Source organism: Piliocolobus tephrosceles, chromosome 1, assembly GCF_002776525.5.
Source record: "Piliocolobus tephrosceles isolate RC106 chromosome 1, ASM277652v3, whole genome shotgun sequence".
NCBI lineage: Eukaryota > Metazoa > Chordata > Mammalia > Primates > Cercopithecidae > Piliocolobus > Piliocolobus tephrosceles.
The window spans coordinates 100,402,700-100,427,976 of NC_045434.1; the positions used below are offsets into that span (position 1 = coordinate 100,402,700).

The following is a 25,277-nucleotide window of genomic DNA, read 5'->3' on the forward strand; positions in this document are numbered from 1 at the left end:
TAGAGGAGTGGTTAAAACACTGTTCGCTGCCCCCTCCCAGCAACCCCACCAGAGTTTCTGATTCACTAGATCAAATGGAGACTAATAATTAGCATTGCTAATGAGTTCCCAGGTGATGCTGATGCTGCTGGTCCTGGAAGCATATTTGGAGGATCACAGCTCTAAGTGGTAACTGAAATGCAATCACAGTACATAGATCAACGAGCCTTCGGGAAGGAAACTGGCACTCCTTTGAAACCACATAGCAGAATATCCTATGTGGATCTACCCCCACCCTCCCATCCCACACACTTCACCTTTCTTTTGCTCCATTTTTCTCATCTGTTAAATAGGGAAATTCCTGAATGGGTTCAGTTAGGGCACAAAATATAAAGGGTTTCAATGCCTAGGAAATATAATTTAACTGAAGTGTGTCATAAAGGCAGCTGCAGCAGCAGCAGCTCTGATAAAACTCCTTAGTTGCCATTCTCAGAATGAGCAGTACATTAGAAGGGAAGTTATTTGCAACAATATCATGATTCACCTCACGCAACCCTCATTCCCTATTTCTGGTTTACTTTAGCTGTTCCAAGAAGCAGAGGCGCTCATTGCATTCATGGCCTAGTGTCTAGAGATGCATGATAGCCAGGGATGAAAGCCCAGTGGGACTGTCAGTGTGACTTTCTCTGGTGCCCAGCATAGTCCCAGAGAACCATTACATGTCCAGGCTGAAGGAACCTGGGCCCGAGCCTGGCTATGCAGCACAGTCACTGGGGGACTGTAAAAATATGCAGGCTACTGGGCTCAGCTTCAGATATACCAAAGCAAAATCTCTAAGAGGAGGCTCACAAACATGTATTTTAAAACCTCTCTAGGCTTTTCTAATGCTATTGGTCCATGGACTGGCTTTGGGAACCACTGCCTTACAGAAAGCCTAATAGAACTCCCTTGCTTTCCACATGAAGAAACAGACCCAAAGAGAGCCAGGAGCTTGCTCAGATCGCACGTGGTATAAGTGGTAGAACCGGAAGTGGATGTGAAGTCTTGATTTTCAAGGGTTGTGTGCTCAGTGGAATTACAGGCTTTAGAGCCAAGTTCTAAGATGAGTTAGTATTTACTCGATGAATAGCCTTTGCAGTTAAAACTTACCTGTTAGTGGGAAATGTGAAATATTGGGTGGAAAATGCTTATCATATTGCCTGACACTTGATACATGCTTCTAAATGGATATCATCATTACTGCATTTTACTGAATTTAAGCAACTTATGACTCTAAGATGCATCATTACTTTATGTGCCTCTAAGAAGAAGAAAAAAAAAACTACTGCCAGTTAAACTATGACACTATTTGCTTGTGAAGTGCATCCAGATTTCAGAGATGTTAATATGTGAAAGAATGGGCAGTGTGGTATTTCACTTCTCTTTTCTCAACTCTTTTACTTTACTGAATTAGATACTTAACAGCACATTAAAATTCCTGAAGGAGAAGTATACTTAGTGTGTTTGAGGAACAACAAGGAGGCCAGTGTGGCTGATGGTAAGGACAAGGTCCAAGACAGCCAGGGGGTATCTGATTCCATGTCTTCACTATTGTGAATAGTGTCAGCAGAAGAGTTTCATGATCTGACTTACATTTTTTTATGACTACATAGTATTCCATGCTGTATATGTACCACATTTTCTTTTCTTTTCTTTTTCTCTTTTCTTTTCTTTTTTCGTTTCGTTTTGTTTTTTTGAGATGGAGTCTCTCTCTGTCACCCAGGCTGGAGTGCAGTGGTGCGATCTAGGCTCACTGCAACCTCTGCCTCTCAGATTCAAGCAGTTTTCCTGCTTCAGCCTCCCGAGTAGCTAGGATTATAGGGGCACACCACCATGCCTGGCTAATTTTTGCATTTTTAATGGAGAAAGGGTTTCACCATATTGGCCAAGCTGGTCTCAAACTCCTGAACTCAAGTGATCTGCCCACCTGGGCTGCCCAAAGTGCTGGGATTACAGGCGTGAGCCATCATGCCCAGCCCACATTTTCTTTATCCAATCCACTATTGATGGGCACCTAGGCTGATTTAATATCTTTGTTATTGTGAATAGTGTAAGCAGAAGAGTTTCATGATCTGACTTACATTCTAAAAGATACATGGGAAAAGAGGGACTAAGGGAGACCAGTTAGGAAATTATTGTACTATTCCTGGCAATGGAAGACAGTGAATTAGCTTATTATGGCAGTAAAATATGTGAGAAGAAGTAGGTGGGATATGGGAATATTTTTAGGGTAGCCAGTAGAATCTTCTGTCAGTGGATGGACTGGATACAGGATATTGAAGGAGTCAAGAATGGCCTCAAGATTTTTGGCTTGAGTCATTGAAAGAATGAGTCTGAAAAAAAAAAAAAAAAAAAAGACTGGAGGATGAGCTTCAGAGGCAGTCTGTATTTTACTCAATGTTATCTTTACTCCTTATTTACATCTATCTCTAAAGTTTACCTCTTTTTTTCAATAAATATTTTTGAATACCTATTTTCTCCCCAGAGTGCACTGAGAAATAAAAATGAAGAAGATACAGTGCTTTATTCCCCTCAAAATTTGCCACCTGCATGGGAGATAGGACTCTCACACATGGTACATTACAAAGCAATATGTATCTAATAGTATAAGAAAGATAATTTAAAATGTGAGAAATCAGAGAAAGGAGACATTCATTGTAATTGGCCCTATCCTCCCCGCAAAATGCTTGCTTTAGTTGAGTACAAGTTCATTACATTGCAAAAGGAGAATGCTAGCATAAGAACTTTAACTAGTTTTTTCACTTTGGGTAAACTGCCTCGTTGCTGTAACTCAAACCACCTCCACAACAAACATACTCTTTCCTCAAGTTTACCTTTACACTTGCTGTTTCCTTTGCATAAACCATCATCCCTGCAAGAGTCACCTGGTTCCTGTCTCCCTTCACTCTGATCTCTGCTCCAAGTCACCTTATCTGAGAAGCCTCCCTTCATTTCTTTATATAAAAGAATGCCTATTCCTTTTGCATACTTTATATTTCTTCACAGCACTTGCCATCTTCTCTCACATTATATATTTATTTGCTTTATTGTCTGTTTCCCCACATGAGAATGTAAACTCAATGACAAAAGGCACTTTGTTTTGTTCACCACTGTATTCCCTCAGGGCCAATGAATTGCTTAACGAATTATTTAATACATATAGGAACTAAAATAAACCATGGGTTTGGAAAGCAATAAGCAAGTGGGGTTGGAGATAGGACTGGACTCTGAACACAGCGTTGGTTTCAGAAGAGAGAGAAGACGCTAGAGAACAGCTCTCTGACTAAGTTACCTGCCTGTGTGGCAGCCTGGACTCTTGGGAGACAAAACTTGCATCAGGCCATTCTTCTGGTTAAAGCCAAGGTCTGGTGTATTGGGACAAACTTTGGATAGAGATACAGAATGTAATCTAAGTCAATCCCTGCTACTTGATAGCTCTGGGCCTTCTGCTGGTTTCCTCATATCTAAACTGCTTGGGACCAGAAGTGTTTTGGATTTTAGAATTTTGGGACTTTGGAGTGTGTGTATATATATATATATATATATTTCAGGTGAGCATCCCAAATCCACAAATCCAAAATTCTCTAATGAGCATTTCCTTTGAATGTCATGCTGGTGTTCAAAAAGTATCGAATTTTGGATTTGAGATACTCAACCTGTATATATTTTGAAAGTAATAGTGTGTACTCTGCCTACTACATAGGGTTTTGCAAGGGTGAAGCAAAGGTAAGCCATGGGACAGCACCTTGCAACTTGTTAAGAATTCTATTATCAGGGTCAAGATGGCAATCAGGGACACTATGATATGGACTAAAGCTAAAAGATCCAGGAATGCCTGCCTTGGACAGCTAGATCTTCTCCCCAGGAGGTGCCTGAGGGAGATATACACACAGGTGACAGTGACAAAGGGTAAGTGAAGTTCTACATTATTAGTAGCTGGGCTTGGGTCCTAAATGCCAATGTGTGTGTTCTGATAAACCGACCTGGGCATGTAGCCCAGGTTAAAGGCCTCCAGAAGCCTCTCTTTGTTCATTAAGTCTCTGGTGCCAATGACTAAAACACTTAGCACATTCAACAACATGTAAGATCAGTGTTGAGGAGGAGTTAGAGCAGGCCCCTGAGAGGGCCATTTTCTGTGTGTGATTTTCGAAAAGCACATTGATCTCATCCATTGGAAATGGCTTCATTAGCATCCTGCGTTAGTATTTCCTCATCCTTACTCTTCCCTTCAATTTCACTTCTCAGAAAGTGGAATTTGAGAATTTGTTGCTTCGTCCCCAAACAGTTCAGATTTGCCCTTAAGATTCAAGCATAATGATTATCTGTGGCACATATTACCTCTACTGGAGAAATTATGCTTTTGATAAGAATAGACAAAATAATATTACACTCCTATGTTCATCTCTTGATTCAAAACTGACTTGGAAATCATAGTGGATGTGTATTAGGCTGTTCTTGCATTGCTATAAATACATACCCAAGACTGGTCAATTTATAAGAAAATAGGCTTAATTGGTTCATAGTTCTGCAGGCTACACAAGCATGGCATTGGCATCTGCTTGGCTTCTGAGGAGGCCTCAGGGAGCTTATAATCATCACAGATGGTGAAGTGGGAGCAGGCATGCCACATGGTGAAAGCAGGAGCAAGAAAGAGAGAGAGGAGAGAGTGGGGTGGTGGGGAAGGGACCTCACACTCTTAAATGACCAGATCCCTTGTGAACTTAGAGCGACAGCTCACTTACCACCAAGGGGATGGCCCAAGCCATTCATAAGAGATCCTCTCCCATGATCCAAACACCCCCGCTTTGCCCACCAGGCCCCATCTCCAGCATTGGGGATTACTTTTCAGTGTGAGATTTGGGTGGGGCAAATATCCAAACTATATCACATGGCGTATTAATCCGTTTTCATGCTGCTGATAAAGACATACCCAAGACTGGGAAGAAAAAGAGGTTTGATTGGATTTACAGTTCCATAGCTGAGGAGGCCTCAGAATCATGGCAGGAGGCAAAAGGCACTTCTTACATGGCAGCAGCAAGAGAAAATGTGGAAGAAGCAAAAGCAGAAATCCCTGATAAACCCATCAGATCTCGTGAGACTTTTTCACTATCACAAGAATAACACAGGAAAGACCGGCGGGCCCCCATGATTCAATTACCTCCCCCTAGGTCCCTCCCACAGCATGTGGGAATTCTGGGAGATACAATTCTAGTTGAGACTTGGTGGGGACACAGCCAAAGTGTATCAGATGGTGAACATAGAAGTGTTCCTGTGGGTATATGGCCATGTTTCTTGCCAAAACTTCCTGCATATGATTTTGGTTAATTGCAGTTTCTGGAAGTATCAGCTAATCCTTGGCCTAAAGCCATCTTTCCCTTTCTTAGGGTGAGATAAGACTTCAGGAGCTGTTTTTGGTATGATACAGAGAGAAGGGCCCTCTTGCCTTGAGTTCATCATGGTTGCAGTGGATATCCTCATTCTCCAAGCCTTAGGGAAAGCAGTTCTGCTGTTTCTGTGCCAAGCCTGGACATTATGCTCATGTGAAACCTTTTTCCCTTGATTTTTGCAACTTCTCCAGGGTAATTCCAGGGAATGGGGCTTGGTACCTGTTAGTACTCTAATTTGCCTATCTCTGACCCCTCCAAGCTGAGGGAAGTCTCGCCTTTCTCCCTGCTACCTCTGCTCCACCCTGCAGTCCCTTACTGAGGGCAGGCTTTCTAGGAAGTTCTTTGTCTTCATGCAATTTCTTTTTCTTCCCTATAAACATAAATGTCCCCTAGGGCGAATGAACATAAAGGCCTGGCTACAGGCTTTGAAAATGGAAGTGAAAATACACAAATAAAAATCTTCAGAATTATCTTGCTCCAGAGATTATTTCAAAAACAGTTTTATTGAAGTACACTTGACATACAATAGATGCACACATTAAAAATGCACAAGTTGACCAGTTTTTGACTTACATATAAACCCGTGAAATCACCACCATAGTCAAGATAATGACCACATCCATCACTGCCAAAAGTTGCTTGTGTCCCTTTATGATTCCTCTGGCCACTCCTGCTTCCCCCAGGAAACCACTGATCTCTTTCTCTCACTATAGATTAACTTGTTTTTGTTTTCTAAAGTTACATATAAATGGAAGCAAACAGTATGTACTTTTTTGGTCTGACTTTTTTTACTAAGCATAGTTGTTTTGAAATTTATCCATGTTGTTGTAGCATGTATTAATAGTTCATTTTATTGCTGAATAGCAAGGCATGGTCTAGGGTGGGACAAGTGAAGTGCCTAGGGTTAAAATGCAGTCAGTTCTTTATGATGATAATCATAATGATGATGATTGTAAAAACATTTAATGAGACCTGCTCTCTTAACAAGTTTTTAAGTGTAACATACAGTATTGTTAAGTATAGACACAATGTTGTACAGTGGATCTCTAGAACATATTAATCCTGTATAACTGAAATTTATATCCCCTGAATAGGAATTCCCCACTTCCCCTTCCTCCCAACTCCTGGAAACCATCATTCTACTCTGTTTCTATGATTTAGGCTATTTTTGATATCTTACATATGTGGAACCATGCAATATTTGTCCTTCTATGGCTGGTTTATTTCACTTAGAATTATGTCTACTGGGTTCAACCATGTAGTCACAAATGTTAGGATTTCTTTCTTTCTTCTTTTTCCTTCTTTTAATTATTATTTTTATTATTGTTATACTTAAAGTTCTGGGGTACATGTGCAGAATGTGCAGGTTTGTTATATAGGTAAACACATACCATGGTGGTTTGCTGCACCCATCAAACCATCATGTACATTAGGTATTTCTCCTAATGCTATCCCTCCCCTAGCCCCCCACAAAATTTCTTTCTTTTTAAAAGCTGAATAAGATTCCATTGTATGTATATCCCAAGTTTTCTGTATCTGCTTATCTGCTGATAGTCATTTGTGTTGTTTCCATGTCTTGGTTTTTGTGAATAGTGCTGCAATGAACATGGAAAGGCAGATATCTTTTCAAGATGCTGATTTAGATCGTCTTGGGTGTATACCAGAACTGGGACTGCTGGAGCATATGGTAGTTCTATTTTTAACTTTTTGAGGAGCCTCCATACTGTTTTCTATAGTGACTACATCATTTTACATTCCTGCTAACAGTTTATAAGGGTTCCAATTTGTCTACACCCTTGCCAACATTTGTTATCTTTTGATTTTGTTGATGATAGTCATCCTGACATGTATAAGGTGATATCTCATCATGGTTTTAATTTGCATTTCCCTAATGATTAGTGATGTTGAACATCTTTTCATATAACTTGGACATTTGTATGTATTCTCTGAAGAAATGTCTATTCAACTTCTTTGACCATTTTAAAATCATATTTTTTGTTTCCTATCAAGTTGTATGAGTTCTCCATGTATCTTGAACATTAACCTTCAAATATATAATTTGCAAATATTTTCTCTCATTCCAAAGGTCTTTTCACTTGGTTAATTATTTCCTTTGCTGTGCAGAAGTATTTATTGTTGTTGTTCAACTGTAGTTCCTCCTGTTTTTGCTTTTGTTGCTTATGTGTTTGGTATCATAGCCAAGAAATCATTGCTTAGACCAATGTCATCAAGCTTTTTTTCCTATATCTTCCTCCAGAAGTTTTATACTTTTAGATATCATGTTTAAATCTTTAATCCATTTTGAGTTGATTTTTGGGTACAATGTATGATAGTAGTTTAATTTTATTGTCTTGCATGTGGATATCCAGTTTTCCCAACACCATTTATTGATGAGATAATTTTTTTTGCCCATTGTATATTTTTGACACTCTTGTTGAAGCTCAGTTGACCTGTGTGGGTGACTTCCAGGCTCTTTATTCTGTTCTATTGGTCTATATGTCTGCTTTTTCAGGTACCATACTGTTTTAAGTAACTTTCTAAAATATTTTGAAATTAGGACATGTGAAATTAGGACGTGTGATATTTTGAAATTAGGACGTGTGAAGAAATCTGATTGATTTCTTCTTTTTCAAGATTGCTTTGGCTATTTTGAAACTTTTTGTGGTTCCATATACATTTTAGGATTTAAAATTACTTTAAAATAATTTCTGTAACACGTCATTGGGATTTTGAAATGCAATCAGTTGTGAATCTGTTTCAGTTGTTCTTTTTCTTTTTACCTTGGGTTATATTTTTCTGCTTTTTCACATGCCTGATAATTTTTTATAGGATGGGACATACTTACACCTTAAAACTTTTTGTTAGACGGCCGAATAGGAACAATTCCAGTCTACAGCTCCCAGCGTGAGTGATGCAGAAGACAAGTGATTTCTGTATTTCCAACTGAGGTACTGGGTTCATCTCACTGGGCACTTGTTGGAAAGTGGATGCAGCCCGCAGAGTGTGAGTCAAAGCAGGGCAGGGCATCACCTCACCCAAGAAGCACAAAGGATCAGGGAATTCCCTTTCCTAGCCAAGGGAAGCCATGACAGATGGCTCCCAGAAAATTGGGACACTCCCACCCTAATACTGCGCTTTTCCAACGGTCTTAGCAAATGGCACACCAGGAGATTATATCCCGTGACTGGCTCAGAGGGTCCTAACCCCAAGAAGCCTTGCTCACTGCTAGCACAGCAGTCCAGATTGACCTGCGAGGCAGCAGCGAGGCTGGGGTAAGGGCATCCACCATTGCTGAGGCTTGAGTAAGTAAACAAAGTGGCAGGAAGCTGGAACTGGGTGGAGCCCACAACAGCTCAACTAAGCCTCCCTGCCTCTGTAGACTCCATCTCTGGGAGCAGGGCATAGCTGAACAAAATGCAGCAGAAACTTCAACAGACTTAAATGTCCCTGTCTGACAGCTTTGAAGTGAGTAATGGTTCTTCCAGCATGGAGTTTGAGATCTGAGAACGGACAGACTGCCTCCTCAAGTGGGTCCCTGACCCTTGAGTAGCCTAACTGGGAGACACCTCCCAGTAGGGGCTGACTGACACCTCATACAACAGGGTGCCTCTCTGAGACGAAGCTTCCAGAGGAAAGATCGGGGAGCAACATGTTCTGTAGCCTCCGCTGGTGATACCCAGGCAAACAGGGTCTAGAGTGGACCTCCAGCAAACTCCAACAGACGTGAAGCTGAGGGTCCTGACTGGTAGAAGGAAAACTAACAAACAGAAAGGAATAACATCAACATCAATAAAAAGGACATCCACACCAAAGCCCCATCTGTAGGTCACCATCATCAAAGACCAAAGGTATATAAAACCACAAAGATGGGGAGAAACTGGAGCAGAAAAGCTGAAAATTCTAAAAGTCAGAGTGCCTCTTCTCTTCCAAAGGAGTGCAGCTCCTCACCAGCAATGGAACAAAGCCGGAGGGAGAATGACTTTGACGAGCTGGCAGAAGGAGACTTCAAAAGATTGATAATAACAAACTTCTCCCAGCTGAAGGAGGATGTTCGAACCCATCACAAAGAAGCTAAAAACCTTGAAAAAAGATTAGACAAATGGCTAACTAGAATAAACAGCACAGAGAAGACCTTAAATGACCTGATGGAGCTGAACACCATGGCACGAGAACGTGACGCGTGCACAAGCTTCAGTAGCCAATTCGATCAAGTGGAAGATCAAGTGAATGAAATGAAGTGAGAAGAGAAGTTTATAGAAAAAAACAGTAAAAAGAAACAAACAAAGCCTCCAAGAAATATGGGACTATGTGAAAAGACCAAAACTGCGTCTGATTGGTGTACCTGAAAGTGACGGGGAGAATAGCACCAAGTTGGAAAATACTCTTCAGGATATTCTCCAGGAGAACTTCCCCAAAGTAGCAAGGCAGGCCAACATTCAAATTCAGGAAATACAGAGAATGCCACAAAGATACTCCTCGAGAAGAGCAACTCCAAGACACATAATTGTCAGATTCACCAAGGTTGAAATGAAGGAAAAAATGTTAAGGGCAGCCAGAGAGAAAAGGTCAGGTTACCCACAAAGGGAAGCCCATCAGACTAACAGTGGATCTCTCAGCAGAAACTCTACAAGCCAGAAGAGAGTGGGGCCAATATTCAACATTCTTAAAGAAAAGAATTTTCAATCCAGAATTTCATATCCAGCCAGGCTAAGCTTCATTAGTGAAGGAGAAATAAAATCCTTTACAGACAAGCAAATGCTGAGAGATTTTGTAACCACCAGGCCTACCTTACAAGAGCTCCTGAAGGAAGCACTAAATATGGAAAGGAACGACCAGTACCAGCCACTGCAAAAACATGCGAAATTGTAAAGACCATCGATGCTAGGAAGAAACTGCATCAACTGATGAGCAAAATAACCAGCCAACATCATAATGACAGGATCAAATTCACACATAACAATATTAACTTTAAATGTAAATGGGCTAAATGCCCCAATTTAACGACACAGACTGGCAAATTAGATAGAGTCAAGACCCATCAGTGTGCTGTATTCAGGAGACCCATCTCACATGCAGAGACACACAAAGGCTCAAAATAAAGGGATAGAGGAAGATCTACAAAGCAAATGGAAAGCAACAACAACAAAAAGCAGGGGTTGCAATCCTAGTCTCTGATAAAACAGACTTTAAACCATCAAAGATCAAAAGAGACAAAGAAGGCCATTACATAATGGTAAAGGGATCAATTCAACAAGAAGAGCTAACTATCCTAAATGTATATGAACCCAATACAGGAGCACCCAGATTCATAAAGTCAGTCCTTAGAGAACTACAAAGAGACTTAGACTCCCACACAATAATAATGGGAGACTTTAACGCCCCACTGTCAACATTAGACAGATCAATGAGACAGAAGGTTAACAAGGATATCCAGGACTTGAACTCAGCTCTGCACCAAGGGGACCTAATTGATATCTACAGAACTCTGCACCCAAAATCAACAGAATATACATTCTTCTCAGCACCACATCACACTTATTCCAAAATTGACCACATAGTTGGAAGTAAAACACTCTTCAGCAAATGTAAAAGAACAGAAATTATAACAAACTGCCTCTCAGACCACAGTGCAATCAAATTAGAACTCAGGATTAAGAAATTCACTCAAAACCACACAACTACATGGAAACAGAACAACCTGCTCCTGAATGACTATTGAGTAAATAACGAAATGAAGGCAGAAATAAAGATGTTCTTTAAACCAATGAGAACAAAGATACAACATAACAGAATCTCTGGGACACATTTAAAGCAGTGTGTAGAGGGAAATTTATAGCACTAAATGCCCACAAGAGAAAGCAGGAAAGATCTAAAATTAACACCATAACATCACAATTAAAAGAACCACAGAAGCAAGAGCAAACACATTCAAAAGCTAGCAGAAGGCAAGAAATAACTAAGATCACAGCAGAACTGAAGGAGATAGACACACAAAAAACCCTTCAAAAAAATCAATGAATCCAGGAGCTGGTTTTTTGAAAAGATCAACAAAATTGATAGACCACTAGCAAGACTAATAAAGAAGAAAAGAGAGAAGAATCAAATAGACACAATAAAAAATGATAAAGGGGATATCACCACCAATCCCACAGAAATACAAACTATCATCAGAGAATACTATAAACACCTCTGCGCAGATAAACTAGAAAATCTAGAAGAAATGGATAAATTCCTGGACACATACACCCTCCCAAGACTAAACCAGGAAGAAGTTGAATCCCTGAATAGACCAATAACAGGCTCTGAAATTGAGGCAATAATTAATAGCCTACCAACCAAAAAAAGTCCAGGACCAGATGGATTCACAGCCGAATTCTACCAGAGGTACAAAGAGGAGCTGGTACCATTCCTTCTGAAACTATTCCAATCAACAGGAAAAGAGGGAATCCTCCCTAACTCATTTTATGAGGCCAGCATCATCCTGATACCAAAACCTGGCAGAGACACAACAAAAAAAGGGAATTTGAGACCAATATCCCTGATGAACATTGATGCAAAAATCCTCAATAAAATACTGGCAAACCAAATCCAGCGGCACATCAAAAAGCTTATCCACCACGATCAAGTTGGCTTCATCCCTGGGATGCAAGGCTGGTTCAACATACACAAATCAATAAACATCATCCATCATATAAACAGAACCAAAGACAAAAATGACATGATTATCTCAATAGATGCAGAAAAGGCCTTCAACAAAATTCAACAGCCCTTCATGATAAAAACTCTCAATAAACTAGGTATTGATGGGACATATCTCAAAATATTTATGACAAACCCACAGCCAATATCATGCTGAATGGGAAAAAAAACTGGAAACATTCCCTTTGAAAACTGGCACAAGAGAGGAATGCCCTCTCTCACCACTCCTATTTAACATAGTGTTGGAAATTCTGGCCAGGGCAATCAGGTTGGAGAAAGAGATAAAGGGTATTCAATTAGGAAAAGAGGAAGTCAAATTGTCCCCGTTTGCAAATGACATGATTGTATATTAGAAAACCCCATCGTCTAAGCCCAAAATCTCCTAAAGTGATAAACAATTTCAGAAAAGTCTCAAGATACAAAATCAATGTGCAAAAATCACAAGCATTCCTGTACACCACTAACAGACAAACAGAGAGCCAAATCATGAGTGAACTCCCATTCACAATTGCTTCAAAGAGAATAAAATACCTAAGAATCCAACTTACAAGGGATGTGAAGGACCTCTTCAAGGGGAACTACAGACCACTGCTCAACGAAATAAAAGAGGACACAAACAAATGGAATAACATTCTATGCTCATGGATAGGAAGAATCAATATCGTGAAAATGGCCATACTGCCCAAGGCAATTTAAAGATTGAATGCCATCCCCATCAAGCTACCAATGACTTTCTTCACAGAATTGGAAAAAACTGCTTTAAAGTTCATATGGAACCAAAAAAGAGCCTGTATTGCCAAGACAATCCTAAGCCAAAAGAACAAAGCTGGAGGCATCACGCTATCTGACTTCAAACTATGCTACAAGGCTACAGTAACCAAAACAGCATGGTACTGGTACCAAAACAGAGATACAGACCAATGGAACAGAACAGAGCCCTTAGAAATAATACCACACATTTACAACCATCTGATCTTTGACAAACCTGACAAAAACAAGAAATGGGGAAAGAATTCCCTATCTAATAAATGGTGCTGGGAGAACTGGCTAGCCATATGTGGAAAGCTGAAACTGGATCCCCTCCTTACACCTTATACAAAAATTAATTCAAGATGAATTAAAGACTTAAATGTTAGACCTGAAACCATAAAAACCCTAGAAGAAAAAACGGTAAGCAATAACATTCAGGACATAGGCATGGGCAAGGACTTCATGACTAAAACACCAAAAGCAATGGCAACAAAAGCCAAAATTGACAAGTGGGATCTGATTAAACTAAAGAGCTTCTGCACAGCAAAAGAAACTACCATCAGAGTGAAGAGGCAATCTACAGAATGGGAGAAAATTTTTGCAATCTATCCATCTGGCAAAGGACTAATATCCAGAATCTATAAATACTTAAACAAATTTATAAGAAAAAACATCAACCCCATCAAAAAGTGGGCAAAGGATATGAACAGACACTTCTCAAAAGAAGAGATTTATGCAGCCAACAGACACATGAAAAAATGCTCATCACCACTGGTCATCAGTAAAAAGTCAGGAAACAACAGGTGCTGGAGAGGATGTGGAGAAATAGGAACGCTTTTACACTGTTGGTGGGAGTGTAAACTAATTCAACCATTGTGGAAGACATTGTGGCAATTCCTCAGGGATCTAGAACTAGAAATACCGTGTGGCCCTGCGATCCCATTACTGGGTATATACCCAAAGGATTATAAGTCATACTACTATAAGACACATGCACACGTATGTTTATTGTGGCACTATTCACAATAGCAAAGACTTGTAATCAACCCAAATGTCCATCAGTGATAGACTGGATTAAGAGAATGTGGCACATATACACCATGGAATACTATGCAGCCATAAAATTGGATGAGTTCATGTCGTTTGTAGGGACATGGATAAAGCTGGAAACCATAATTCTGAGCTAACTGTTGCAAGGACAGAAGGGCAAGCACTGCATGTTCTCACTCATGGTTGGGAAGTGAACAGTGAGAACACTTGGACACAGGGCAGAGAACATCACACACTGGGGCCTGTCGTGGGGTGGGAGGAAGAGGGAGGGATGGCATTAAGAGAAATACCTATTGTAAATGATGAGTTAATGGGTGCAGCACACCAACATGACACATGTATACATATGTGACACACCTGCACATTGTGCACATGTACCCTAGAACTTAAATTATAATTAAAAAAAAAAAGAGAAAAGAAAAAAAAAAACTTGTGCTTATCTGAAATTCAAATTTAACTAAATTTTATCCGGCAGCCCAGTGTCCTGAGAACTCTAGCTTCCTTTACTTCTCTGGACTCCTATTTTTGTCTCCTCAACTCAGGAGATTCTCCAGGCTCTACCTGAGTTCCCACTCATTGTGATGTATCCTGGACACACTCTCATGCCAGTAAACTGATGCCACCACAGGGCTCAAATTTTTGTTTCCTGACTCTCAGATTGTTGTCCTTTGTTGTCAGATGCTCATTATCTTAAAACATAATTTTTCATGTATTTTGTCCTTTTTAGTTGTTTCACACTGGAGAGCAAATCTTGTCTCTGTTACCCTGTCTTTGGTTGAAAGTGGAAGTCTGTATCCAGAGCTTATTGTTTATAGCCAGGATTCAGAACATGGTTCTAACCAGGCCAAAAATGTATGTTTGATCCCTTCGTAGGAAAATGTGTAGTTTGCTTTATAGTTTTCATGCAATTAAGTACTAAAAAAATAATTCTTTGTATCATAAGGGTGCCTAGTGATTATGAGGGTTCCTCACTACTGTTAGGAAATTGATTAGAAGTGAACATCTGCTAACAAGAGAATGGGATGGGCCACTGGGGTTATTACCAAGTACAAAACATAAATTGGCACATTACATTGTATTACGTTGATTGTCAGAGTTTGAACCAAAACACAGATTTGGCTGGGGGTCAAATCTTGGAGGCCTAAATTGTATTTGGAGTCAAGGCCAGAAAGACAAATCTGATAGAGTCAGGATGGTCAAACTGGGGCCATAGAGGAATTGAGGAAGATGTAAATTATCTTATTCCTTGTTCAATATTCAGTGATATTCTTCCTAGGGAGTTCTGGAAATAAAAATAAAAGCATGTCCTCTCTCTTCTCTTTGGTTTCTCTTGGTCTAGCTATATGCCGCTATCCTCTGGGCATGTCAGGAGGCCAGATTCCAGATGAGGACATCACAGCTTCCAGTCAGTGGTCAGAGTCCACAGCTGCCAAATATGGAAGGTGAGGATGGTTACATCAAGAAAGCCCATGTTCTGGGGTTGGGCAGATTTCCTGGGGACAGATTCCTGACCCTAGGGGCTGGGGAAGGTAACATTATTGGCAGGAACTGTTGAGAATGAAGGACAGACAGCAAGTGGGCCTGTCCTGCTCTGTATGTTTTCAGGGAGAGAATTCAGGGCTTAGCCACATGTACTGGTCTGGCAGCCTCATCTCAACCACAGAGGCCCCAGGGCCACATTACCCACAGTGAATGGGTTAATTGATAGGAAGTGGATTTGCTTTCCCTGACTTTCTCATTTTGAGCTGCTGCAGGGAGCAGGCAACAGTGGCAGCTATGGGAAGGTGCAGATTATGTAGGACACTGGGAGTTAGCGTCCACTCCTCTTCTCAGTGGATCTATGAAACATCACTCATTGCAAAGCATCACTTACTGCAAAGCATCAAGACACTGAGGCCTCCAACAAGTTCTCCCCCTCTCTCAAGGATCTCTCACATAGAAGGGTCACCCTTGCCCACAGACAGAGTGTGGCAGTTTCCTGGGGTGATTGATTTCAGGGGTCTTGTACATCAATAAACTCCCTACTGCTCTTCTGGTTGGACCCAATACTCTTCCTGGCATCTAATTATTTTGATGTGAAATATTGATTTTATTAAAATGGAATTACCCATAAGAAGAGCAATCCTGATGAAACTTCCCCATAATTTCTTAGTGTATGAAAGACTAGAGTGATGGTTGGTGGAACTGGAAGGGAGCAACAAATGAATGGGTAATATCTGTGGGAAAAGGGAACATTCCAGGGGAAAGGGAAAGTGGTAGGAGGTTCTCAAAGTAAACTTTATAATAATTTCACAATTTTGCTCCATGGTAGCTCAGCCTGGAGGTAATAAAATGAAACCAGATTATTTACTACTTCCTTGACATGCTCTTCCCCCTCATCCTCCCCATGTGTTTCTATGGCTCCTTGCTGGTCTGCAGTGCCCATCCTGCAGCATTGCATAACCCACACTGGAGACCCTACTATGCCTCCTCCTTATTGCCATAACTTGACGTCCAAGCAAAGGGTGGCTAGCTTTGTTAGGCTGAGTTTGAAAGAGGGAAGGGAGATATGAAATGACTCATGGGGGAACAGAGGGTAGGAAGAGTTTTATTTCTCTTTAGACCTCTAAATCAAGATGGGGAATGAAGGCTATGTGTGATCTGAAGGCCTCAGCTCACTGGTGGGGACTGTCTCTCAGGGTCTCATGGTACTCCAGGGAAAGGGATCTGACCACAAATGGGTATTGTGGTGGCAGTGAAAACTGTGGCAAGAACCCAAAATGTTTATAAGGACTGGGCAGCCTGCTCTCTCCCCTCAGTACAGGGCAGCTGCTTGCCTGTGAACCAGTAAACAGCTCTGTGGTTTCTTGGTTGCTCCCTCTCTCTCCAACCCTCATCTCTCAAGGCTGGACTCAGAAGAAGGAGATGGAGCCTGGTGCCCTGAGATTCCAGTGGAACCTGATGACCTGAAGGAGTTCCTGCAGATTGACTTGCACATCCTCCATTTTATCACTCTGGTGGGGACCCAGGGGCGCCATGCAGGGGGTCACGGCATCGAGTTTGCCCCCATGTACAAGATCAATTACAGTCGGGATGGCACTCGCTGGATCTCTTGGCGGAACCGTCATGGGAAACAGGTAGGAAGAAGAGACATCCAGACCTTGGGATGTCCAAGACTGTATTTAGACTTAGGCTAGGAGAAGAAGGGTACAGGTTGTCTGTGTGGGTATGTCTGTCCAGGGATTAGGCATGCCCTTGTAAATGTGTGACCCAGGGTGAAGGAGGCAGAGAAGGAATATCAAGGCTGTGGGGAAAGTGGAGTAGATGCATTCTGCTCCTTGAGTTAAGAAGAGAGAACCCATCGAAAATGTGGCGGGGTGAAGAAAAGTGAGCATGATTTAATATCACCTCTTCATTCGTTCTCTTCTCTCTCCTCAGGTGCTGGATGGAAATAGTAACCCCTATGACATTTTCCTAAAGGACTTGGAGCCACCCATTGTGGCCAGATTTGTCCGGTTCATTCCAGTCACCGACCACTCCATGAATGTGTGCATGAGGGTGGAGCTTTACGGCTGTGTCTGGCTAGGTAGGTCACTAGCCCAGGAAGCCTATAGACTTTATTAAAAACTCCAACTTCTGGGAAAATCAAGTCAGAAAGGGATGGGATCAATAACTCCTGGAATGGTGATTCCCTCTTGGGAAGAATAGAGACAGAAGCATTGCTCATTAACCCAGGGCTTGGTGCCCCACACCGAGTCATGCATTCAGAGTCATTATGCTGACTGCCACTGAGGGGCGCTCCTCCGGAGTCCTCCCTGGGTGCCCAGATGGAGTCCTCCTGGACACGCTGTACAAGCTTGTACCCTTGAAACTCACATAGTTCCCTGGGGTAATGGGCCTGAGCAGTAGGCACTCACTTGGCTGTGTTTCCTTTGCAGATGGCTTGGTGTCTTACAATGCTCCAGCTGGGCAGCAGTTTGTACTCCCTGGAGGTTCCATCATTTATCTGAATGATTCTGTCTATGATGGAGTTGTTGGATACAGGTAAATCCTGGGAAACTTTGATTGTTAAAATGGGAAATTAGCCACTAGGAAAGAATAATATTTTATCATGTCTTGGGATCAATAATCAATCAACCAATCAGTATTTAGTTCCTGTACAAGGCATTTGGAGATAATTTAGATGAAGGAATATATATGAACTTCATTTCTAGGGAACTAAAAGCCCAGTTTGGGAAGACAAGTTAATTACCCAGAAAACAATCAATTACACAAAGCAAGGGCTAGAGTTTGTGATGGCTCTAAGTGTAATAGCCATATTTTTGACCCTCAAAACAGGACGTGTAGTCTGACACAAATATTCGCCTACTTATGGAAACAAAGGGCCAGAGAATTGAAGTACTAAGTATAATACTCTGGGTAAGTCAAGAAGTCAGAAAGAATAGACCTTATACATATAAATGCTTTGAAAATTGTAAAAAGCAGACTAGTAAGGCTTACAATAGACAAGGAAAGTTCTAGGGTAAGATGAGAATTGTAGCAGAGGAAGGTAGGTAGAAGGTAGCAGAAGAAAGGAAGCAGGGCTGAAGGCAAGACTGGCCTGGCTATAGTAGAAGCTGGAGCTCAGAAGAACAGAATGGAACAATGGATAAGCCTGAAGTGAGTGGATGGAGTGCCATGGCAAAGAAGTGTGACCAGATACAGTAGGAACTTAGGGCTGGGTATGGGATGCTCCCACCTATCCCATTCCACTTCAAGCCTTCAAGCCTTGCCATTCTTCTAGACCACACTAACACTTTTCTCTCTAAGCTTGGTCTGTATCTGCAAAGTGAGCCTGGGAGAGAAGTCAGTTCATAGTGAAGAACAGATCAGATGATGGAGATTGACAGGGCTTGAGAGAAGGAGATACTAGTGAGTCTCAGGAAGGGAGTGTGGAATTACAGCCTTCCATTGGCTTAGGTGTGGAGAATGAACTATTGCCCTCTAGCTGCCATCCCCTGGGTGAAGGCCTGATTCATCCACTCTTCTACTCCTAGTCACTTCCTTTCCATCTTCTTAGTCACTGTTCTTTCCTTTCTGCTTAAACTGTCTTGGCATAATTTTGCTCAGTCACACCCCAACAGACATGTATTCAAGGCATAGAGGAAATCAGAGATCAACTGAATTCAGTTTAATTTAATAAGCCTTTGTTAGTCAACTGTTACTATATATAAGGGATTTGGCCAGGCATGTTAGATATTCAAAGGTAATGAAGTCATTGACCCTACCTTTAAAGAGCTCACAATTTGGAGTAGGGGCTAAAACAGAATATAAATTATTATGATTCGAGTATATGAGCAAGAGATAGCCTATGATTGCTCTGGGGTTCAAAGGAAAAAGTAAACTATAGTAGGAAAGCACAAAAATGGGGATGAAAACATCTGGATTTTATATAATAAAAGTTACTTCTCTTTGCTACAAGGCTTAAAGGATTAAAATGTGTGTGAAAAGCATTTCATAAGATAAATTGCTGTACACATATAAGTTGTTATCTGATTATCATTTTTCTGACTGAAGGACCAGTAAAGATATGGTGGAACAGATGAAATCTGAATTGGGTCCCAAAGAATGGGTACTACTTTCACAGGTACAGATTCTTGAAATGGAATTTTAGGCAGAGGGAATAGCATGAGGAAAAAAGAATTATGGTTATAAAGTTTAGGGGACTGTCTGGGAAAATCAACAGTTTATTTAATGATGGGCCATATTTATGTGGCAAAGTAGTACAGGAGAAGCAAAACAAAGCAGATTATGCCATGTCTTGAAGGAACCTGAAGTGAAAGCCAAAAGGAGCAAGAAGAGGAGGAGGAAGAGGAGAAGTTGCTGTTCTTGTTCTTCATAAACATTATCATTAATGTAATGAGTCATTGAAGATTTTTAAAGCTGAGGAAGGACATGATTGGAGCTGTGGTTTAGACAGAATAATCAAGCAGCATGCAAAGGTTAGATTGGAATGGAATGAGGAGGTGATGAGGAACATTTTAAAACTCTGAGTACTGCCAAGTAAAAAGAATTAACCAAAGCCATAATCGTGACTGTGGGGATTGAGGAAAATATATTCATTTAGGGGACATTTGCAATCTGATTGGATGTATGGGGCAAGACAGCAGGGTGAGAAAAAGGGTCACATGAAGCTTGACAGTCTAAGTGACTGAAACAATGGGGATGACATTTATTTATTCAACAAATATATTTTGAGTGCTTACCATGCACCAAGCACTTTCCACTACTATGAAAGAGAAGTGTAATTTATGGAAAAGGAAAACCAAGGAGAAAGATTTAGTTCAGTAGGGTACGATGATGGATTTAGTTTGGGGTTTAAGTCTATGAGATTGACAAGACATTCAGCAGAGAAATAAGGAAGGTAGCTGAAATTATGGCTCTGAACTCCAAGGGAAATATTAAAAAAATTACAAAAATGTAGACATCATTGGCTTCATTTAATAATTGAGGTAATAAAATATCTGGTGGAGGTGGCTGAGTGAAGAGAGATGACATCAGAGTCTCAGGAAATAATCATATTAGCAAAAGTTACTTTTTAAATTTAAAGCAATTTCAAGAGTAATATATGCTTACTAGTGATTTTAATAACTCTAAAGTATATAAACATTGAAATTTTATTTTCTTATCCCTTCGTCACTTGATTTAATTTTGACCAAAGGGGAACTGAACAGGCATTCCTTTTAATTTCTGTTGCTTTTCATAAAACTTCCATGGGATTTATTTTTCTGGGGATAATGGGGAATATATTTATTGCAAGTAAACTTATGTTCTCCTAGCTTTCTGATCTGTAGAGAGAAGAAAAAGATGGCAAAACCTTGGAAGGGAGATCCGGGCTCTGGTCACTGTGGATAAGGCCAGTCAAATTTTATAATTTACCAAACATTTTCAATGAATAAATATATTTTAAAAGGCTGGCATAATCACCCTTAGCATTTTTTATTTTTTGCGATTCACAAATTTTACAAATTATTGACCTGGCTATAAACCTCAAGGGTCACACCCATTATTGCTTGAGGGTGAGTATCCCAATCTCATGATTTGGGAGATTTGTGTCATATCTGCCAGAGCTTGAGATGCACAGCTTGAGGAAAGAGAAGTTCCACATGATGGGTTCTTGCTCTATGCCTCCATAAAAAGAAGGAAGGAGCCTCTTTGTGTTCTCCAAGTAGTCAAATAAGTATATATGCAGTTATATTCCATCCAGCAGTCAGGCTTCTGGCAAACTCAGCCTTTAAAACAGAGCCTCTTACTCAGAAGTCAAAAAAGACTGCTAAGCTAGAACACAAAGCTAAATCCAATACCTGGGATTCTCATGACATCTTACTCCATGCATCTTACTTCCTGGGTCTAGTATCCTACAAATTTAATTAAAATTAAATAGAAATTATTGTTTAAATTTGGAGCTTATATTTTCCCCCTTTCATTTAATATCAAATTGGGTTGTTGGATATGTGGAATAGAAGAGAGTGTGACTAGATTCTCTGAAATTGATTCACTGAACAATGACAGCATGTAGTTAAAGGAGAGTCAGCACCAAGCTCTGGAAACATTTATTTGATAATGGGGCAAGTGCTACTATGTATGCTAGTATTCATTCTATGCATTTATGCATTTCATCATTTACTCAGTGAATTAATTCATCAAATGCATTTGATAATATCGAGTCATTATGTGAAGATATATTCATTATATAAGAATAGGCAAGGTACAATAAATTACAGAAAGCTTTTCATATTAAATAAGATATTGTTTAAAGGTTTTACTACTAAAGGGGTAAGCATCAAATATTTTATAAAAATTACTAATATGAAATTCTTAATTCTCCATTGATGCAAGACAAATGAGTCAATACTGTAATACAAATGTGATTATTTACAGTCCTTCAATTACAAGATAATAAGTTCATACAAAATCTGGAGTAAAGATGCTGGATAAAAGCTCTTCCATGAATATGTGATTAACTCAGATGTCTCTCTCCTTTTCCTCCTCTTCTCCTGGCCTGAGCAGCATGACAGAAGGGCTAGGCCAATTGACTGATGGTGTGTCTGGCCTGGACGATTTCACCCAGACCCATGAATACCACGTGTGGCCCGGCTATGACTATGTGGGCTGGCGGAATGAGAGTGCCACCAATGGCTACATTGAGATCATGTTTGAATTTGACCGCATCAGGAATTTCACTACCATGAAGGTCAGTGGAGTTGGATGTGGTGGAACTTCTTTAAGGAGGCACAAATCATAGTGTGGTAGAGAAAAGGTGTACTGGATAGAAGTCTAGGCTGATGACGGTTCAATGATATATTCTGTTACTAACTAGCTAAATGCATTTCACCAGTCACTTCACTTCTAAGGGTGTGGTTCTCCATTTGTGTGTAAGGGAGTTAGAATAGGTCAGTGAGCTCTCTCTCTGTCTCTCTCTTTTTTTTTTTTTTTGTTCTAACACTAAAGGTGACATATCCATAAAACACAATAACACAGTGTCCAGGGCCCACAGATTTTTAAGATCCATAAAAATGTTTTAATTTCTTTTAATATCAGGTGAAAAAAACACAAATTTTTAGGGTCAAGGATTATCTTTTTACCAGCACAGTTGCTATATATATATATAGACACACACACATCTATATATATATACACACACATATGTGTGAATATGTGTATTCTCATTTAGAAATGAGATTTCTAAAAAAAAAAAAAGATGAAATTGTTTTGGATTGTATATTATTTCAAGTTTCTCACCTAGCCCTGTTGAAAAGTAGACTGGCTCTGAAACATACCTAGGAGGAAGTAGGATGGCAGTCATCCTCTTACCTCAGTTCAGAATAGCTCGAATCAGGGTAGACAGCAACTGCGGTTGAGAGGATTATAGACTTGAGAGAGTTCAAGGCAAGGAAGGGCCTGAGAAGATGCTGGTGCAGTCATCATTTAACAGATGAGAAAACTGCAGTCCAGCAACATGAAGTGAGGTGGCCAAGGACAGACAGTGTGTACAAGTGACCAGGGTTGTAGCCCAGGTTTTATAATGCCTGACCAACTATCACTGCTGCTATGAGGTTCCTAGAAGGAAAAATCCAGAAGACTACAGAACACCAACTATTTACCAAGGGTGGTGCTCGCAGAAACAGCAGGTCTTGACTTACGGAGTTGGCTGGCACTGTGTCTCCATGCACCTTAGCAGGGCCAACCTGTCACTCACATGCCTCTTTCTCTACCAGGTCCACTGCAACAACATGTTTGCTAAAGGTGTGAAGATCTTTAAGGAGGTACAGTGCTACTTCCGCTCTGAAGCCAGTGAGTGGGAACCTAATGCCATTTCCTTCCCCCTTGTCCTGGATGACGTCAACCCCAGTGCTCGGTTTGTCACAGTACCTCTTCACCACCGAATGGCCAGTGCCATCAAGTGTCAATACCATTTTGCTGATACCTGGATGATGTTCAGTGAGATCACCTTCCAATCAGGTAGGGAGCTCAGGTCCTCTTTGGGAAGTGGGAGCAAGGTGATGAAGGAGGAATGCACATGGCCAGAAGTTCTCATTAGCAGGTCTCTGAGGGGAGTGGGATGGCACAGTCAGCTTCTCATTGCTGGATACAGTGAATCCTTTGTGTGACTAGTTTTAATTGTGGAGGGGACAGGATGAGAATGGAAGTGAACAAAATATTCATGTAACTCTTCTTAGAAAGAATTTTTTTAATGAGAGTATAGTGTGTTAAAAATTTTATATAATTTAAGGCAGTTAATAAGTGTGCTGTTAAGAAAAAGCACACCTAAGCACTACTGAGATATTTAAATGAAAATCTCTAAATATACACAAAAGTAAAGAGAACAATAAACTACCCATTACTCAGCTTTACTAATCATTGATATTTTGCCATATTTGTTTCACCTATTCCTTCCTTTTGGCTGTAGCATTTTAAAGCAAATGTGAGATACTATTTGATTTCATAAGCAAATAATTTGACTGCATCTAAGAAAATAGCGTCATTTTCGTAGCTATAATGCCATGATAACATCTAACAACCCTTATTATTAAATAATTTTTAAATACAACCCAATATCCTGTCCATATTCAAGTATGACTAACTGTCCAACAATGTCTTAATTCAGTTGGCGTTACCAAATAAGGATCAAAATAAGGATCTCTTGGTGTGCTTCTTTCTTCTATTTGCCCTGTATCTCTTTTAATCTAAAACAATTCCTTCCTTTTTTTTTTTTTTTTTTTAAGGATTCTGGCTTGGCTGATGGCTTTCTTTGGTGTCATTTTACTCGAGCTTCTGTTCTCTGTCATAATGACTGGGTGCTTACATCTACAGGTCAATTTGATTCAAGTTCAATATCTATTTTTGTCAAGAATTCTTTATGGATAGTGTTGTATATTTTATGCTGAACTTCATCATGGGGATATAATGCTAGATCCTCTCACTTTTTGTGATACTAAGATTGATTTCTGGTTCCTCATGAACTTTTTCCTTAAGTTTTATCCTCCATTAATAACCACTGTCTGAATTACTTATTTCACTAAGGGGTTGCTAAATGATGATTTTCTAATGCTTTAATTTTTTTCTGCATTTCTTAGCTGAATTTCTTCCGAACAGAATAATTATTCTTCATGCACCAGTTTACTCAGAAATCACATTGAAAGACCAGCATATGTGACTTATTTTCCCCTTTAATTATTAATTTTCAGAGTAATGAATTGATACCCTAGCAACCCTCAATAATGTCTAATGAAGTTTGTTTTTTACCCTTATTTTTTGGTATAATTGTAAACTAATTGCTTTTTATCAATTTAATGTTTAATTGATTGCAGGGTTTTGTTGTTGTTGTTGTTGTTGTTTTTAGACAGTGTCCCTCCCTGTCACCCAGGCTGGAATGCAGGTGGTGTGATCTCGGCTCACTGCAACCCCTGCCTCCTGGGTTTGAGTGATTCTTCTGCCTCAACCTCCCAAGTAGCTGGGATTACAGGTGCCTGCCACTGTGCCTGGCTAGTTTTTCTATTTTTAGTAGAGAGAGGATTTCACCATGTTGGCCAGGCTGGCCTTGAACTCCTGAATTCAAGTGATACGCCTGCCTTGGCCTCCCAAAGTGCTGAGATTACAGGTGTGAGCCACCGTGCCCAGCCATTATTCTTTTTAATACTCAACTTGTGCTGTCTTTGACTAGAGTTTGCTTTTTTTTTTTTTTTTTCTGAGACAGAATCTTGCTCTGTTGTCCAGGTTGGAGTACAATGGCACGATCTTGGCTCATTGCAACCTCCGCCTCCCAGGTTCAAGTGATTCTCCCACCTCGGCTTCCCGAATAGCTGGGCTTACAGGCGCATGCCACCATGCCTGGCTTCTTCCTTCCTTCCTTCC

General features: G+C 40.4%; 1 protein-coding gene across 2 annotated transcripts in view; it reads left to right on the forward strand.

Annotated features, from left to right (window-relative positions):
• The window catches only part of DDR2 (discoidin domain receptor tyrosine kinase 2), a 158,600-nt gene that overhangs the window by 114,970 nt on the left and 18,353 nt on the right, over positions 1 to 25,277 (forward strand). For both annotated transcript variants that reach the window (XM_023190360.2, XM_023190361.2), the window contains 6 exons: positions 15,244 to 15,346; positions 16,789 to 17,020; positions 17,322 to 17,469; positions 17,822 to 17,927; positions 21,933 to 22,116; positions 23,141 to 23,384. In XM_023190360.2, the coding sequence (XP_023046128.1) occupies positions 15,244 to 15,346; positions 16,789 to 17,020; positions 17,322 to 17,469; positions 17,822 to 17,927; positions 21,933 to 22,116; positions 23,141 to 23,384 (1,017 nt within the window). The remainder of the gene's footprint in view (positions 1 to 15,243; positions 15,347 to 16,788; positions 17,021 to 17,321; positions 17,470 to 17,821; positions 17,928 to 21,932; positions 22,117 to 23,140; positions 23,385 to 25,277) is intronic.